Source organism: Amblyraja radiata, chromosome 22 (assembly GCF_010909765.2).
Source record: "Amblyraja radiata isolate CabotCenter1 chromosome 22, sAmbRad1.1.pri, whole genome shotgun sequence".
Lineage (NCBI taxonomy): Eukaryota > Metazoa > Chordata > Chondrichthyes > Rajiformes > Rajidae > Amblyraja > Amblyraja radiata.
The window spans coordinates 25632138-25650666 of NC_045977.1; the positions used below are offsets into that span (position 1 = coordinate 25632138).

Here is an 18529-nt window from a genome sequence, read left to right on the forward strand (position 1 = left end):
GATAGGCGTAGAAATAGGCCAATCGGCCCATCAAATCTACTCCGCCATTCAATCATGGTTGATCTATCTTTCCCTCATAACCCCATTCTCCTGCCTACTCCCCATAACCCCTGACACGCATATCTTTACACAGTTGGCTTTACATTGTTGGTCTCTACCTACCATCTGTCCTACTAATGAAGTTGTTTCTGTTCATCCATCAAAATCCATTCATTGTAATAAACATAATTAAAAGTTGATGTGAATTGCTGGTTTTCTTACCCGACTCAATGGCACAGATATAATGGTATTTCTGATTGCATCCCTTGGTATAGCAGCCAAGAGTGGCCCCTGTCTGCTCACACATAGAGCATCTCTGTGGAGAAAGAATAAAAGTAAATAAATATCAACACAAAACATTCCAGGATTATCTCTAAATAATCTTTGCATCAAGCAACTGGAACAAAATCTAACTATTCATAAACACAAAATGTGCAAAAGCCTATTTTTTTCAGACTCTGGGAACTCGCCATTCCTTCAACAATCCCACCATAGCATCTCCACCTTTTGGTGTCTTGCCCCCAGGTCAGCAAATCCATCCCTAAATATTTTTGTTTTGCCAGGCCCAACCCAATTCCTCTCTCACCTCATATATAACCTGTTCCATGAAAACCATCTTCAAGTTAGCTTTTTTCCTAATATGGGTCTCAATGTCAAATTTCTACTTGATAATTACTCTTTGAAGCATTTGATCTATGCTCTGTCAATTTGATGATTGCAATTATTCTAAAACATCAACAGGTACAGAAGATGGGAAAACCCAAACTCAATTTTGATTAACTTTCTTTATCCAATGAGTGGCAGGTCCAACAAAATGGGTGCGTCTGGGTTTATGTTTAGGCAATGGAGTGGCTGTGTATCAGTGGGAGCGTGCTTTCGAGGTGGGAATCGTAATTCACCTAGATTTAGCATTTTGATAGAAAAGGATAAAGACAAAATTAGAGTACAGATTATAATTTAGGGAAAAGACTCATTTTACTGGGATGTAAAGTGACAATAAAAATTAACTGGAAACAGCTAATGGAAAGTAAACCAGTGTCATAACATTTAAGAAGGAAATTCTGAGTTCAGAGTAAAGTGTTCTCAAAAGTGGAGGGAGAGGAGAGGTGAAGACTGCAAAATCTAAAACCCTCAAAGGTAGGGTGCATAGGAAAAGGATAGGGAGAAAGGGAAGCTTATGTCAGACAGAGTTTGATATGGAGAAGGTGAGGAGAATGTGGAAAAGGTAGGGAATTAGAAGTAAAATTAGAAAAATAAAGAGGACGCAAGAATCCATAGGTAATTTACGATTGCAGAAAGACTGCAAATATCCAAATACCAGGGCTCTTGGAGATGAAATTTATGAGGATGAGGACTGATTAGTTAAGCTGCTGTTACTTTCTTTGAAAAGGGAAAGGCAAGGGAAGATTTTAATTGAGGTACATAAAATAAGGTGCCTATGTGGAGCAAAGAGAAAATATCTATATCATTTAGCAAGTAGCAGAGATCTGAGGTAAAAGCAGAAAATACTGGAAACACTCTGCATGCAAACACTGCCTGAGCCTTGGGTGTTTCTAACACTATGGTTTTATTTCAGATTTCCAGCATTAACATTTTGAACTACCAGTCTGTAAGAGTGATGTAGGCAGGATTTCTTAATACATTAATAAAAATTAGGGTGCACATTTGAAGAGCCATAACTTAGTTAAAAACCAAGTGCTGAAGGGTTGGATTGGGCTCTGCAGCGTTTTCTTGGCTAATACAGACAAGATGGCCCAAATGGCCTCCTTTGGTGGTAAATCATTTTATGAGTCTGCGAAGTGGAACAAAACCACGGGCTTTCAAGGCAAGGGAGTAGGAATACATCATTCTGAAACTGAGAACCTGTTAGGACTTAATGAACTGGCAAAAGGAGAAATATCTTTGCACACGCTATTGGTTTGAAGAGTTAACATCAAAGTTTAAGACTTATAGAGGACAGATTAGTAAGTTATTACCTTGCTAGTGGGAAGCAAAGTTGCTAAAACTGATAAAATCAATGGAATTGACTCCAAATCTTCAAATAATTTAACTCAGTTTCAGAAATCAAAACTGTACACATGGTTACATTTTCATCCACTGCCTGAAGAATTGGAAAATACCACAAACCTCAGCTAATTTTCCTCTTTTCCTCTATGGACCAGGACATTATTTTTCCCCATAATCTGCACAAATTATTTTCAAGTATTTTTGATCTGCACTGTAAGGCAAGCTCTGGTGTTCCCTCACACATGTTTTTGTCGTCATGAAAGTGAGAGGCTGGAAAGAATGCAGAGGAGATGTACAAGGATGTTGCCAGGCGTGAGGACCTCAGTTTTGGGAGAGGTTGGGGAGGCTAGCACTTTATTCATTGGAGTGCAGGACGCTGAGTGATAATCTTATGTAGGTGTATAAAATCATAAGGGGAATAGATAGGGTGAGTGCAATTTTTTTTAGCCAGGGTAGTGGAATCAAAATCTAGAGGACATAGGTTTAAGGTGGGAGGGGCAAAATTTAATAGGAACCTGAGGAGCTACATTTTCACTCGGAGGGTGATGGGTACATGGACGAGCTGCCAGAGGAGTTAGTTGAGGCAGGTACAAAAATTAGACAGCATTTAAAAGACCTGGACCAGTACATGGATAGGAAAAGATTAGAGGGATATGGATCAAACACAGGCAAATGGGACACACTTAAAAGGGCCATCATGGACGAGTTGGCCTCTAGTGTCATATGAGTCTATGACTGTGATGTTCTGGTGGGGACTGGAATGAAATGGCAGCGTTAGTAGAGGAAGCAGACTCAAATGTAGTGTTCAAAGGAGAGCTGAGTGAGTATCTGAATTAAAGGTGAAGAGAGGTTTAGAGAGGAATTAAAGGTGAAGACATAGGTTTAGAAGGGAACTGAGGGAGTTTATTTTATCCAGATGATGATTGCAATCTGGAAGATACTGGATGGTAGAGGCAGATACTCTCACAACATTTGTGAAGTATATAGATGAGCACTTAAATTATCAATGGATAGAATGCTACAGAACAAGTGCCGGTAACTGAGATAAGTATAGATAGGCATTTGATCGTCGGCACGGATATGTTGGGCTGAAGGGCCAGTTTCTGTGTTGTATTCAAGAGTCAAGAGTGTTTTATTGTCATATGTCCCAGATAGAACAATTAAATTCTTGCTTGCTGCAGCACAACAGAATATGTAAACATAGTACACTGGAAATAACATGAGGGGAAAAAAACGTTCAGTGTGTTTATACGAATGCAATCAACTCGGCGTGCACAATCAAATAGAACAAGTTGTCCTACAATTGTGGCCTGGTTAAAGGGATTGCAACATCGCAGAGCTAATTTCTATGACGCGGGCTGGACAGCACAGAGGCCCGGGAGGTTGCTGCCTTCCTCTCCACATACACTGCTCCGTCCGCTGGGTATTGCCGGCGTTTTTTCACTCTATAGTTCCTAATGTGTTTTAATAATTTCAGGTCAAGCTTCCTGACGGCAGTAACCCGCCCTCGCTGGCCAAGTTGGCCATCGGCGAGTCACGGCGCCAGGCGGGAGGGCTCGGCTGGGTGGTGTTAGCGAGGGACTGACTGCGCGCTGTACACGGGCACCATGAGAGATTCCCGGGACCGTATGTATCCTCAATAAGGATGGTGATGTAGTTGTACCATAGTTTATTTACTATATTTGTTTGCCTTGTATTATGGTGGTGGGTTTTGTTTTGATTTATTTCGTACTGTAAATATTATTGTAAATAATTGATTCAATTATTTTTTGGTAAACAAAACCCTGCCCGCCGGGCGGTCTATTCGCTCACCATCTCGCTGGCCATCTCCACCGCCTCCAGCAGACCGTAGAGCTTCCCGGCGGCCAGGTACACGCCGCTGGTCCACACCGCACAGGCGCCGTGCAGCCAACGCTCCTGTGGATCGATGGGCAGCTCGGGAGGTTGCTGCTCCTCCTCCACGCCTGCTCTCCTCCTCGCCTTCCTCAGCTCCGTGTCTTCGACCGTCTTCTCGCAGCAGTAGCAGCTCAGCTTCTTGCACTTCTCCCTTGAGCTTGTCCGAAGCGGGCTCTGATCTTCCACCTCGGCTGCCTTCTCCAGATGGGACGGCGCCTCGGCCCTGCTACTGACCGGACTCTCACTCTCTGAGTCAGCAACTTTAGGCTCGATGCTGAGGCGACTTGGCGTCTCCTTAATCCCATTCTTTACCTCGATTTTCCCCCGGACGTGTTGGTTCTTTGTCACTGGCGGGATGTAGTCCTCCGGATAATAGGGTCCAAACAGGTCTCCGAGTCCCTTGTGGTTCTTGGCCATGCCACACAAGCAGCAGAGCAGATAACCCTGCTTGGTGGAATCCAGCACCACCGGTCCAGGTAACAGCGCCGAAGTTGTTGGCAGCGTCTTGCTGACAGACAGAGGCGCCTGCGAAGCCGGAGACCTCTTCTTCATCTTCTGGAACCTGGACTGTTCTTCTGACAACGTGTTGATGATGGTGCAAATAGACGAGACCGCGTTATTCTTCTCGACGCGAACGTAAGGAGAAAAGGCCATGACTGTATTGCCAGCTCTGGGCATTTTGTACGATACGTATTTCAGGCGTATCACCGGTTCCTTACTGTCGACCATCGGGAGATTCCTTCTTTTCAACTGCTTCTTCCGCCTGTGGACTGTTTTCGTGACCTTGGTCCCTTTGAGATGCTTCCTCCTCCTCCTGGCGCCTCGCCCGCTGGGCCTCTTGACTTTGGAATTGCTCTTGGTTTGTTTGGCCTTGTTCCCCGTCGGGTGACCTCGTCTCTTCGTGGGAGGGAGGCAACATTTGGGAGACGCCTGCCTTCTGGGCTCCACGACGTCCTGACTACTCTCCAGCTCCACCCTTGCGCCTGGATCCAAAGTGGAAGCCAACCCCGAGGAGGGAGAAGCGAGCGGAGGGGAACGGTCAGGAGTAGTGATCTGTTCCTCCGTCACCTCTACTGTGGTTTGTTCTCCAGCTTCACCGACGTCTGGCTCGACCGCTGCCTTCACTTCACTCTTCCCGCGAAGACTGCTCTTCTCCTGCGCTCTACATTCGTGTGCCTCTTTGAGTCTTTTAGAAGCGATAAGGCATTTTTTACTTGTATCTACCGGGGCGATCTTTTGAGCAGCGTCTTTGGCCGTCGCTTTGTTCTGCTCGGGCACCTCGCCGATGGCACTTTCACTCAGTTTATCTTCTTTCAAAGACAGGATCTCATCCAGGGTTAGACAGGGCGCGCTGCTGTCTGAGTAGTTGCTGCAGGCGAATGATTTGGAGTTTGGAGATGTGATCTTCTGCACAATGGCCTCGAGTTTGAGGCCTCTGCCTTTCCGGGGAGGGAGAATTTTAGTTTTCGGCGGGGTCTTGAGAGAAATACCGGACTGGAAATTGGGATCGGTCCCCTTACTGACTGCATGCTCTGAAGATCCTTCACTGCTGGTACCTTGGGCGGGTCCTACCACGCTGGTTGGAGCTGCAAGGTTAATGTCTGAGGAAGGACCAGGCAGTTGTTTCTGTTTCTCTGTCCGGGTATCACTCGCCTTTACCATCTGATGTTGCCTTTTCGCCGGTATTAACGGAAACGAACAATAACCTTTTCTTTTTAGAGGATGCGACAGGGAAAACCTTTGGTCTTCTACCCCTTCCAGCCTTGAAGCTGAGTTTCGTGTTTTTAACCTCTCGGTCGCGACCTCTGCCGCGATGTGGTCCAGCGGCTCTTGTCTGGATGTTAATTGTTTTTGAATCCTCGCCACCGACGAGTTGTTTCTGGGAGCGAGACACCGATTGTGAGCCAGATCGCAGTTCTTTCGTTGTTTGGCATCTTTGTGCAAAATCTGCCCCTGCGCCCTAGTCCTGGCCCTGAGCACCACCGACTTGTACGAGTTGGGGTCCTGGCTCACGGGGTGGTCGGGATGGGCAGTGCAGGCGGGCCGACTGTGGGAGACCGAGGTGGGGAGATGCGCTCGGACACTCGCGTTGGGAGCTTGCCTGTGGATCAGACACTTGTCCGGGTCGGTGTGCTGCCGCTGCCTGGAGCAGCAGCACAGCTCCCTCGGGGCATCCTCTCGCTGAGAACTCATTCTCCTTCTCAGCAGCGTACGGGATTGGAGGGGTAGTTCAGCGTCCACCAGAACGGTAGAGGAACGGGTGCACATTCTGGTCGGCGTGTTCTCCACGGGTTCGGCTGCTGCGAACCCTTGCTGAGGGAGCTTGCTTCTAGCTCGGTCCCTCTGTGGAGCCAAACATCTTTGTTTGGTGGGCACCATCTTTAGATGCTGCATGTTGTCGTCTGCCCGTGGCGGCGAGTGGTCTTTGCCTCTGGACCCGGCTCCTTGCGCCACCCTCGCCGATAGCCTCCGGACCCGGGCGCCTCTGCTCGCCGGCTCCTTGGTGGGACCATTTTCTATTTCAGTCAGCGCCGAGCTGATTAAGTCAGAGGAAAGTGCCGGCAGGTCCGGTGTCTCTGCCGCCGCGGGGTTCAGAACCCCTTCCGCTAGTTGGTCCGTGTGGCGCCCACACTCTCCCTCGGGTTTTAGCGCGGCACTCGAGGGGTCTTCCTCGTCAGCCTTGGACTCTGCCACTATAGCTGGCCCCACATGAATGACGGAGTGCCCGAGCAAGCGGGGACCAAGACTTGGTCCCACCTTCGCCTCGCCGGTCGCGTTTCCCTCTGCATTCCCGCAGTTCCCCGGAGAGACGACCTCCTTAGCGGCGGATCGCGTTGGAGAAACATCGCAGATGACGGATTTTCTTTCAGCTAAAGCAGCAGCATGATCTTGCGGGGCAGTGGGATCAGTTGGTTCTACCTCTGGCTCCTCGTCGGCCGTCACTTTGCCCGTTGATGGCTCCTGGTCATTGGCAAGAAGTCTTAGTTCGGAATACCTGCCTTCCCCAACCTCGGGACCCACCTGTCCTGTTCCCCTCGTCCCGTCCACCGCTTGGGTGAACTGTGGTGGAGCCAAGTCCGTCTCCAGAGGACTCTGCCCTTTGTAGTTGGCGTGTACTTTCTGGAGATACTGGTTCTGAAGGTGACACTGAGCGATGTCGGCATCCAGCTCTCCCCACTCTCCCGGCTGCTCCCTTCCTCTCCTATCGGGCAAATCGAAAAGATTCAACTTTTCCAGGTCCTGCGAGGCACTTGAAATCAGCGAGGAACAGAACTGCCGGTTGCTGCCTGACAGAGAGGACACTAGGTTATCTTTGTAATCTGCCATGGGCTGAAGCAAGTTTGCGGAGTCCGACCTGTTGGGGAACAGTTGAGATTCGCTGCCACTATCATCCGCAAACCTTTTGGTCATCATTGGATATTCACTCTTAATTCTACCGTCGTTACAGTCTGAGCCAAGAGTTTGTCCCGTGCGTTTCGGATGGATGAGGTGGCCGAAAAAGTTGTCGGCGCTTTCCAAATTTAACGGGGAGCACTTGCCTTCCTTGCCCCCCTCCAGGTGATTAAATTTAAATTCGGTTTCCAACCTTTCCTTGAAAGAGTCCTTGAGAATAATGACGCTGGAGGTTTTCGCGTCCTCATTTCCGAACAGGCTCGCGTGTCCATCTGTTGCCAGCTTCGATAGGCACGATGCTGTTGTGCAGCTTTCCCCGCACATCACCGAGTCCTCTGACTTGATCTCGGCCAGCACCTCGCTCGGCGAGGTCCCAGAGCAGGCCAGGATGCTGTCCAAGTTCTTCCTCAGTGCGTCCAGATTGGCGGCATGGTTCTGAAAGAACTGTATCTTCTCCATCTGATCTTCAGAGCTGCTGGAATAGTCTCCTTCCTGCAGGTCGGCTTGAGGCGTGCCCAGGGCTTCTTCGCCTGAGTACATGCTTTCCTTGGGACTCCTCAACTCCTTCAGGAACTCGGCTTTTTTGGGCAGGCGTTTGGCCATCTTCCTGTGCGGAGCCAGCGTGTTGGAAAGCAAGAGCTGCTGCACAGTCCGGGGGATGTTTTCCACCTGCGAGCTCAGCGCCACCAGGCTGCTGAAAGCTCCGTCCGACAACAACTTTTCGGAATTTTTTTCCTTCAGGAAGACTTTACAGGCGTCAGCCTGGGTCTTGCCGGAGCCCTGGTTGGTGGAAGTGGCAGCTGCCGGCATCAGGTGAGAAACGTTGCCCTTGATGTCAGGCGCCATGGAGCCCCCCTCTGAGGACGGCACAAACTGCAAGGCCTCGGGGTTGGGCATCAGCGGAGACGGAGTGGAGCTGTAGGAAGGGGACCTGACCACCGTGGATACGGGAGAGTGTGTGGACGCGGGGCTGAAGGTCTGGTAGAACTGCTCCGGAGATTTCACGGGGGCATCGGGCTGGTAGTACACCTGCGGGGACTGGTTCAGGAGGTGCATCTTTGCCTGGCTGTGGTACTGGAGGTTCTGCTGCTTGACATGAGCCGCCTTATTCTGCTCGTAACCCGCGGCCTTGCCGATGGCCGCTTTGTACCCGTAGCCGGCTTGGGTGGGATAGTCCGGGGCGGCCGCGCTTTGCTGGTCGTAGCGAGGACTCGAGGGCATTTGTGCGAAGCCCTCGTACGAGCGGGAGGTGTGGCTGTAATCCTGCACCGCCTGGTAGGCGTTTGGCGAGGATTGAAAGGCTTGGTTGAAATGCGCGGGCCTGGACACATAGGGTGAGGCTTGCTGCATCAGCGGCTTGTGATGAGGCTGCTGCTGCTGCATGAAGTGTGTGTGCGGCCCGGGCACTGGCTGCGGGTTCTGGGCGGCGCCGCCCGCCATGTGCTGCTGTGGGTACACCGCCACGCTGGTGGTCGAAGGCACAGAGCCTTTGAACGAGTCTTGCACGTACTGGGATAGGCCTGTGACCGAAGAGGTGGGAGAGCCCCATTTCGAGGGCTGTCCTTCACTCTGAAACTGCCTGGAGTAGCCCCCGCTCTGATAGTTGGAAGACCTGCCCTGTGTATGCGAGACAGAGACTTGTTTAGTGCCACTGAAGTAACTGCCTGCGGCGCTGTTCCCGTAACCCTGGTAAGTCTGCTGGTTGTAGTATTCCTTTGAGCCCATCCCATGTGCCTCGTAGGTCTGAGCCACCGCGTTCTGCTGTCTGTAGGTCTCCAGGCGAGCGGAGTCAGCCCTCGCCTGCTGGAAGTTTTGCTGGGCGCCCTGGAAGCCCCCCGGGTCTCGGAAGGACTGCATCGCCACTCAGCTCGCCCTACTGGGCCCTGTGGACGGACGAGAGCAGAATTAGACGAGCATGCTCGAGTAAACAATCACTGTTAGTTCATAAAACAAGCAGACTCTGCCTTAAACTCGCAAATCCTGCTGTTCAACGGCGGGCACCCCGGGATCCCAGGTCAGTATTGGTTTTGGTGCACAAAGTGGCTTGCAGTCACCGCTCCTCTCCAGAACATACCAGCTCTGAAGTCTCTGCTGTTCAATACAATAATACAAGGACCTCTGACTCTGTAGAATATACATACATAGTAACCGTCAGTCTCTGCAATGCTGTACAATGTACATAAGGTGTATAATACATCTACAATCTCTGCATCTCTGTACAACATACACAATCTGTGGCATACTGCATAATACAAAGGCAGTTACAATCTCTATACAATATGTACAGAAACCTCCAATCTCTGCAAAATTGCATAATATATATGAGTCTATGCCATGCTGTACAAAGTACACAACATACTCACTGTCGCTGCTATGCAGTATAATATATCCAAGCATCAATTGTCTCCACGATTCAGTATTACAAGACACTGCAGGCTGTGCTAATCTGTATATACACACAGGCACCTGCAGTCTCTGCTCTTAAATTGAATATACACAAGCTACTGCAGCCTCTGCTATTTTGTCTAACGTAGACGAGCACTTGCAGAATTTGAAATTCTGTACACTATCTGTAGGCACTTGGAGTCTACTATTCTATGTAAAATAGAAAGCTATCTACTGTTTCTGCCTTTCCCTATAGTCTCTTCTGTTCTGTATGATGTACACATTTATCTACAGCCTCTCCTATTCTGGGCCCAGCAGTCTCTGCTATTCTCTGTAATACACGTTAAGACCTATGAACCCCACAACAGTGCAAAATATATACCATGACATGCAGTCTCTGTTATTCTCTATGTTGACACATTGCTGCTACAGTCATTGCTATTTTCTAGAATTTACACACGTCCAGCAAATTGTACTAATAACTATCAGAATCCCCTTATAGATACAAAGAATACCTGTATCTGTTACTGAAGGATAACATGTCCCCTGCACCTCTTATGGAGATTGCAGGCATGATTTCTGTTACAATATGATTGCTGGTTCCAGACGTTACAATATCACAATTTGGTGTGCCCAAATTTGTCAGATTCCTCTCTGTTCCTTGAAACCTGATATCAGGGACACATTGGTGCATTCACTGCCATGTCACTGTGCAGCTGCCTGTGTGCATCATTAGCATTTTAATCTTTCCAATGTATATTAGTATGTGCGCTCAGAGAGAAGGAATCGTGCCGACAGTAATAACCAACCACAGGCGCTGAAGCAGGCAGCCAGGAATAAAGCTTCCCCCCCCAGTCACATTTACACCTCGCAGAACAGAGATTTACGGCAAGTTTGAAGGACAATTTGTTTTTATTGTTTTAGATCATATTGTTCTTTTTCCATATAATGTTTCATGTTGATCAGAGTTAAGGGATTTCATGGTTGTGAAAAAGGTAGGAGGTGATGGAACACTGTTGTCAGCATCAAACACTCCAGTGGGGTTCAGCAGGTACAACAAACAGTAAAGTTCACACTCAGGGAGATATCCTCCACTGTCTGGGAGACTGTCCACATCTTCTGACTATGGTCACTATACTTGAATATAGGGCAAGAAAATATGTTTATAGTTAAAATGTAACAGGTACACAGTCAACTTACAAGGATCCCTCAAACTGTCATCTGTAGGAATGTGGATTGTGCTCACCTCTGAGTCAGACTGTTCAGTTCCCACTTGTACATTTTAACACAAATTCAAGACTCTGGTCGCATGTATTACCTAGAGAGTGTTTGGTAGAGGTATCAATCGAGCCTCTGTCTAGTCTCCTGTAAATGCAAATTCAGAGACTAGTAGGGGTTCTTGCTGGTGTCTAAGGATTTTTATCTCTCAATCGGTCAAGATAATGATAAGTTGCTGAACCAATTAGATAGTTTCTACTTTTTCATTCTAATACTCATATGCTAGGCTGATTGAGATTGACAAAAGAAACTTTCACTTATATGGCACCATTAAAGTTGAAAGATGTCCCTTCACAGGAATGTAATCAGGCAGAAAATAGATACCAAGCTCTCGTGGATGTCTTGACAGGTCACCATAAGCTTAGGTGGGTTATAAGGAGAGACATAAAGAAGAGGAGAGAGGTAGAAAGAGGAGAACATTGCCTTGAGCATTTAGTGCTGATGTCATGCCTGGCAACAGCAGGGCACCAGACAGTGCCCTCCATAATGTTTGGGGCAAAGAGCCATCATTTAGTTCTTCGCCTCTGTACTCCACAATTTGAGACTTGTAATAGAAAAAAAAATCATATGTGGTTAAAGTGCACAATGTCAGATTTTAATAAAGGCCGTTTTTATACATTTTGATTTCACCTCACCATGTAGAGATTACAGCAGTGTTTATACATAGTCCCCCCACTCCCCCCACCCCACCCCACCCCCCCCCCACCCATTTCACAGCACCATAATGTTTGGGACACAGCAATGTAATGTAAATAAAAGTAATCATGTTTAGTATTTTGTTGCATATCTTTTGCATGCAATGACTGCTTGAAGTCTGCGATTCATGGACATCACCAGTTGCTGGGTGTCTTCTCTGGTGATGCTCTGCCAGGCCTGTATTGCAGCCATCTTTAGCTTATGCTTGTTTTGGGGGCTAGTCTTCTTCAATTTTCTCTTCAGTATATAAAAGGCATGCTCAATTGGGTTCAGATCTGGTGAATGACTTGGCAACTTAAGAAAGCACCATTTTTTAGCTTTGAAAAACTTCTTTGTTGGTTTAGCAGTATGTTTGGGATCATTGTCTTGCTGTAGAATGAACCGCCTTCCAATGAGTTTTGAGGCATTTGTTTGAACATGAGCAGATAGGAAGTGTCAGAATTAATTATGCTACTACCATCAGCAGTTGTATCATCAATGCAGATAAGTGAGCCAATACCTTCAGCAGCCATGGCCATAACAATTGGAGATTTGTCTTTATTATAGAGAGAATTCTTCTGTATTCAACTGTGGAGGTCTTCCTTGGCTTGTCAGTTCTTTACGATTAGTAAGCTCACCAGTGCTCTCTTTCTCCTTAATGATGTTCCAAACAGTTGATTTTGGTAAGCCTAAAGTTTGGCTGATGTCTCTAACAGTTTTATTCTTGTTTCTCAGTCTCATAATGGCTCTTTGACTTTCATTGGCACATGTTGATAAACATGGTCCTAATGCTGATTAACAGCAATAAAAGTTTCCAAAGGTGATGGAAAGACTGGAGGAAAGACTAGGTGCTGAGAGCTCTCTAATGGGCCTGTCCCACTTGGCGATTTTTTAGGAAACTTCCAGCGACTGTCATAGTCGTAGCAGGTCGCCGAAAAACCAGCGACAACCTATGTCATCCTGGCGACAACCTACAACACCACCTACATCAGGAGAAGTCAAGCTATGCTCATTGGCATCAAACCCACTGTCACCGAAAAATGTTCAACTTGTGGAAAATTTAGCAGTGACCAGAAAGACGCTATGACTTTTTGCCCGACTGAGGAGACTACTCCCGGAGACCACTGGCAAATATATGGTGACAAACTAGTAAACTGTAGTTGCCTAAAAAATTGCCTACGTGGGACAGGCCCATTATACCTGCATTAAGGAGGCAATTAAACACACCTGAGCAATTACAAACACCTGTGAAGCCATGTGTCCTAAACATTATGGTGCCCTTAAATGGGGGGGAGGCACTATGTATAAACACAGCTGTAATTTAATAAACTCTGACAATGTGTTCTTTGACCACTTGTGATTTTTTCTATTACTAATCACAAATTGTGGAGTACAGAGGCAAATAAATAAATGATGGGTCTTTGTCCCAAACATTATGGAGGGCACTGCATATTATACAAAACAGCAAAATCTCGGTAACTCAATAGGTAGCACTCTCACCCCTGTGTCAGAAGGTTACTAGTTCAAGTCTCACTCTAGAGACTCAGCTAATGTTACAGTGCAGTAATATGGACACATTTTGCAAGAGATTTTACAAAAACCCCATCAGGTTTCTCAAGTTAATTTAAAATGTGTTAGAATGTTAATATCTCCTGATTGACTCAGTAAGACATTCAGTTGTAACAAACTGCTATAAACTGTAGATAGACACAAAAGGATGGAGTAACTCAGTGGATCAGGCAGCATCTATGGAGAAAAGTAATAAGTGACGTTTTGGGTCGAGACCCTTCCCCAGACAGAGTCAGGAGAGAGGGAAACCAGAGGTACGAAAAGGCATTGAACAAATCAGAGATGGCACCAATGGCCAAGGAGCCCACAATGGTCCATTGTTGGCTGTGGAGGAGGTGATAACAAAGGGATAAGAACAGTGACACCAGCAGGGCAACTAGGATAGGGGTGGGACAGAGAGGGAAGGAGTACAAGGGTTACTTGAAATTATAGAAATCAATATTCATACCGCTGGGCTGTAAAGCCTCCAAAGTGAAATATAAGGTGCTGTTCCTCCACTTTGTGTGTGGCCTTGTGACAGTGGAGGAGGCCCAGGACAGAAAGATAATGGGCATGGGAAGGGGAGTTATAATGTTTGGCAACTAGGAGATTGTAAATAAGTTGTAAATAATAAAACATGAATAATAAAATGAACATTATCAACCAGGTGTTGCATTCAGCAACCAAATGTGAAGTTAACCTTTTGAACTGCAATGCTGAATTATATGTGTGGTAAATATCAAAAGAAGTATACTGGAAATAGAACTAAACAGTCCCATAACGAATGGATAAGATTCAAGATTTGCAGTTCTACCAGTATTGAATTCATCAGGCTGATTTGTGCAATGACAGGGCTGCCTATCAGGGTGGCATGAAACTGCTTGTATCTGTATTGAAGTTTAGAAGAATGAGGGATTACTTTATTCAAACACGTAAGATTCTAATGGGTGTGACATATTTTCAGGAGTGGGAGACTCCATGAACAAGACACATGGCTATAAAATAAGGAATGGTCATTTGAAACTCAGGTGACTAGGGGTTACATTTCTCAAAAGGTAATGAATCTCTGGAACTCTGACCTTGCAGGCAGAAGAGGCCAGATCGTTGGATATATTTAAGGTGGAGATAGATAAATATTTGAAAGATTTAGGAATTGAGGGTTATGAGGCACTGGTAGAGAGAAGGAGTTGTTGAGATCAGCCTTGATCATATTGAATGACAGAGGTTTGAGGGCATGGTGGCCTGTTCCTGCTCCTGTTATGCAGAAAATAATTAAACAACCATGAGCAGGAAACCCTTTGACCACTATCAGACTCATTGTTTGAAGCACATTCATGAGTGCAAACAAATGTTGTAGTATTTGCTACTATTTGCAGGCAGAAGAGCTGAATGGATAATCCAACCTTTTAGTTTAGTGTATTATTGTCACGTGTTCCAAGGTACAGTGAAAACATTTTTTCTTTCGTGCTATCCAGTCAGCAAAAAGACAATTAAGGCGTCCACTGTACAGATGCAGGATAAAAGAAATAATGTTTAGTGCAAGAAATAGTCCAGTAAAGTCCTATTAAAGATAGTCTGAGGGTCTCCAATGAAGTAGATGGCAAGTCAGGACTGCTCTTTAGTTGGTGATCAGATGATTCAGATGCCTGATAACGGCTAGGAAGAAACTGATCCTTCGCTCCATAGTGCTGCCTCACCCGCTGAGTTTCTCTAGCTTTTATGTCTACCTTCTGAATCTGGAGGTTTCCGTTTTGGAAACTTCCGTACCACTTGCCTGATGAGAGAGGGCAGAAGAGGGAATGACCGGGGTGAGACTCGTCCTTGATTATGCTGGTGGCCTTCCCGACGTAGCGTGGTGTAGATGGGGTCAATGGAAGGGAGATTGGTTTGCATGATGGTCTGGGTTATGTCCACAACTCTGCAATTTCTGGCGGTCTTGGATGGATCTGTTCCTAAACCATGCTGTGAAGCATCCTATCAGAATGCAGCGTAACTTGGTTTGGCAACTGCCCAAGACCACAAGAATGACAGAGAGTTGCGGATGAAGCCATCACACAAGCCAGTCTGCCCTCCCACCCCCACTGACTCCATCTACATTCATGCTACCTCAGAAAAGCTGTCAACTTAATCAAGGATCTCTCCTCTGCCCTGAAGCAGAAGATACGAACACCTGTATCTTTTGCATGTACCATCAGATTCAGAACGATTTCTTCCTCGGTTATCAAACTCTCGAATGGACCTCTCACACGGTCAGGATGTATTCTCAATCACCCAACTCATCCCATCATGGCACTTGTACATTATTTACCTGCACTTTCTCTGTATCTGTAAGCATTCTTATTTCCCTTTTCGTTTGCACTACATGTTGTGCTCATATATAGTTTGATTATGCACATCAATTGTATGATTTGCCAGGATAGTACATAAAACAAAGATTTTACACTGTATCTCAATACACATGACAATAATAAACCAAAACCAACACCAATACATTATCCTCACTTGGAAGAATTTTGCTCATCCCCCTTTGCTGCAGTGTCATGTCCCTAGAACTGCATTATCAAAGAGTACAATTGGATCGTGCTCAAACAATCTGCAGAGACACCACTGGGCACATCAATAACGAGCAATTAGAGGCAGGCAGTAAATATTGCAGCAATGCTCATATGTTACGAGTGAATAGAAATAATCCTTTAACAATATTCAAAAGACAACAGATTTCTTGCTGGTGTTTTGGCCAATATATTCAGTGATGCGCAGTAGTGGAGCTGCTGCCTCACAGCTCCAGTGACCCAGGTCTCGGGTGCAGTCTGTGTGCAATGTGCATTTCCGCTGAGTGCCACAGTTTCCTACCATGTCCCAAAGACAAAGGTTGATAGGTTAATTGCCCATTGTAAATTGGCCCCAGTGTGCAGGTGGTGATGGTAACTGGAGGAAGTTGCTGTGAATGTTGGGAGAATAAAATGGGTTAGAACGAGGGCTGAGGAGCTGTTCCTGTCTCTATGACCATATGTTATCACTTTGCTGTTTGTGAACAAATCAGCTTCTGCAGTTTCCCACATCAAAATATTAATTCTCCCTTAAAACGAGCTCATTGCACTTTCTGTAACTTTGTCACTGCCTTTGTGGCAACTCTTTTGTGTACTTTGTATTCAAAAACAAAGCATTGCACTGCACCTAGCTAGGTACAAGTGACAATAAAGTATCATCATGAGGAGGATTGGGTAATGTTTAAAGAGCAACAGAAGATTACTAAAAAGTCAATACGGGGGAAAAAGATGAGGTACGAGGGTGAACTAGCCAAGAATATAACGGAGGATAGTAAAAGCTTCTTTAGGTATGTGAAGAGGAAATAAAAAGTTAAGACCAAAGTTAGATCCTTGAAGACTGAAAAAGATGAATTTATTATGGGGAACAAGGAAATGGCAGATGAGTTGAACAGGTACTTTGGATCCGTCTTCACTAAAGAGGACACAAACAATCTTCCAGATGTATTAGTGGCCAGAGGATCTGGGGTGACGGAGGAACTGAAGGAAATTCACATTAGGCAGGAAATGGTATTGGGTAGACTGATGGGAGTGAAGGCTGATAAATCCCCAGGGCCTGATGGTCTGCATCCCAGGGCACTTAAGGAAGTGGCTCTAGAAATCGTGGACGCATTGGTGATCACTTTCCAATGCTCTATAGATTCAGGATCAGTTCCTGTGGATTGGAGGGTAGCTAATGTTATCCCACTTTTTAAGAAAGGCGGGAGTGCGAGAAAACAGGGAATAATAGACCAGTTAGCCTGACATCAGTGGTGGGGAAGATGCTGGAGTCAATTATAAAAGATGAAATAGCGGCACATTTGTATAGCAGTACCAGGATCGGTCCGAATCAGCATGGATTTACGAAGGGGAAATCATGCTTGACTAATCTTCTGGAATTTTTTGAGGATGTAACTAGGAAAATGGACAAGGGAGAGCCAGTGGATGTAGTGTACCTGGACTTTCAGAAAGCATTTGATAAGGTCCCACATAGGAGATTAGTGGGCAAAATTAGGGCACATGGTATTGGGGGTAGAGTGCTGAAATGGATAGAAAACTGGTAGCAGACAGGAAACAAAGAGTAGGGATTAACAGGTCCCTTTCAGAATGGCAGGCAGTGACAAGTGGGCACTAGCAAGGCTCGGTGTTGGGACCGCAGCTATTTACAATATATATCAATGATTTAGATGAAGGGATTGAAAGTAACATTAGCAAATTTGCAGATGACACAAAGTTGGGTGGCAGTGTGAACTGTGAGGAGGATGCTATGAGAATGCAGGGTGACTTGGACAGGTTGGGTGAGTGGGCAGATGCATGGCAGATGCAGTTTAATGTGGATAAATGTGAGGTTAGCCACTTTGGTAGCAAAAACAGGAAGGCAGATTATTATCTAAATGGTGTCAAGTTGGGAAAAGGGGAAGTACAACGGAATCTGAGGGTCCTTGTTCATCAGTCAATGAAAGTAAGCAGGGTACACAAAAATGCTGGAGAAACTCAGCGGGTGCAGCAGCATCTATGGAGTGTAGGAAATAGGCAACATTTCGGGCCGAAACCCTTCTTCAGACATGAAAGTAAGCATGCAAGTACAGCAGGCAGTGAAGAAATCGAATGGCATGTTGGCCATTATACAAGAGGAGTTGAGTATAGGAGCAAGAAGGTCCTTCTGCAGTTGTATAGGGCCCTAGTGAGACCACACCTGGAGTATTGTGTGTAGTTTTCGCCCCCTAATTTGAGGAAGGACATTCTTGCTATTGAGGGAGTGCAGCGTAGGTTTACCAGGTTAATTCCTGGGATGGCGGGACTGTCATATGCTGAGATAATGGAGCGGCTGGGCTTGTATACTCTGGAGTTTAGAAGGATGAGAGGGTATCTTATTGAAAAATATAAGATTATTAAGGGTTTGGACACGCTAGAGCAAGCACATGCCATCAGGGTAGGCAAGGTAGGCACTGCCTACCCTGACTAAAATTATAAAATGGTAATTATTAAATATAAATAGTAAAAGCACGGAGAATTATGCCTACCGAAGAAATCGATCTCTTAGGTAGGCATAATTCTTCCATGCCTTTCATCCGCAGTACATGTAATACGCAAGAGTATGTGCAGCTCTCGGGCCGTCGACACTGCTTCAAGCCTTCAATGGCAAGGGGAGCTGAAGGCAGCTGAAGTTCTGCATTTGCACCGTGGACTGCGTACTGCGCACGCACAGCGCAAGTTTCTTGGCAGGTTTTTCAAACATGGATTGTCATTATCTTAAGAGTATCTTAAGAAACAAAGAGAGA

The 18529-nt window shown here is 46.2% G+C and overlaps 1 protein-coding gene across 2 annotated transcripts in view; it reads right to left on the minus strand.

Moving 5' to 3' along the window:
* Positions 1-18529, minus strand: part of rai1 (retinoic acid induced 1) — a 38499-nt gene that overhangs the window by 3474 nt on the left and 16496 nt on the right. For both annotated transcript variants that reach the window (XM_033040779.1, XM_033040778.1), the window contains exons 2-3: positions 3859-9218; positions 262-355 (exon numbers count right to left, since the gene is read on the minus strand). In XM_033040779.1, coding sequence (XP_032896670.1) covers positions 262-355; positions 3859-9192 — 5428 coding nt within the window. In that variant the 5' untranslated portion in view covers positions 9193-9218. The remainder of the gene's footprint in view (positions 1-261; positions 356-3858; positions 9219-18529) is intronic.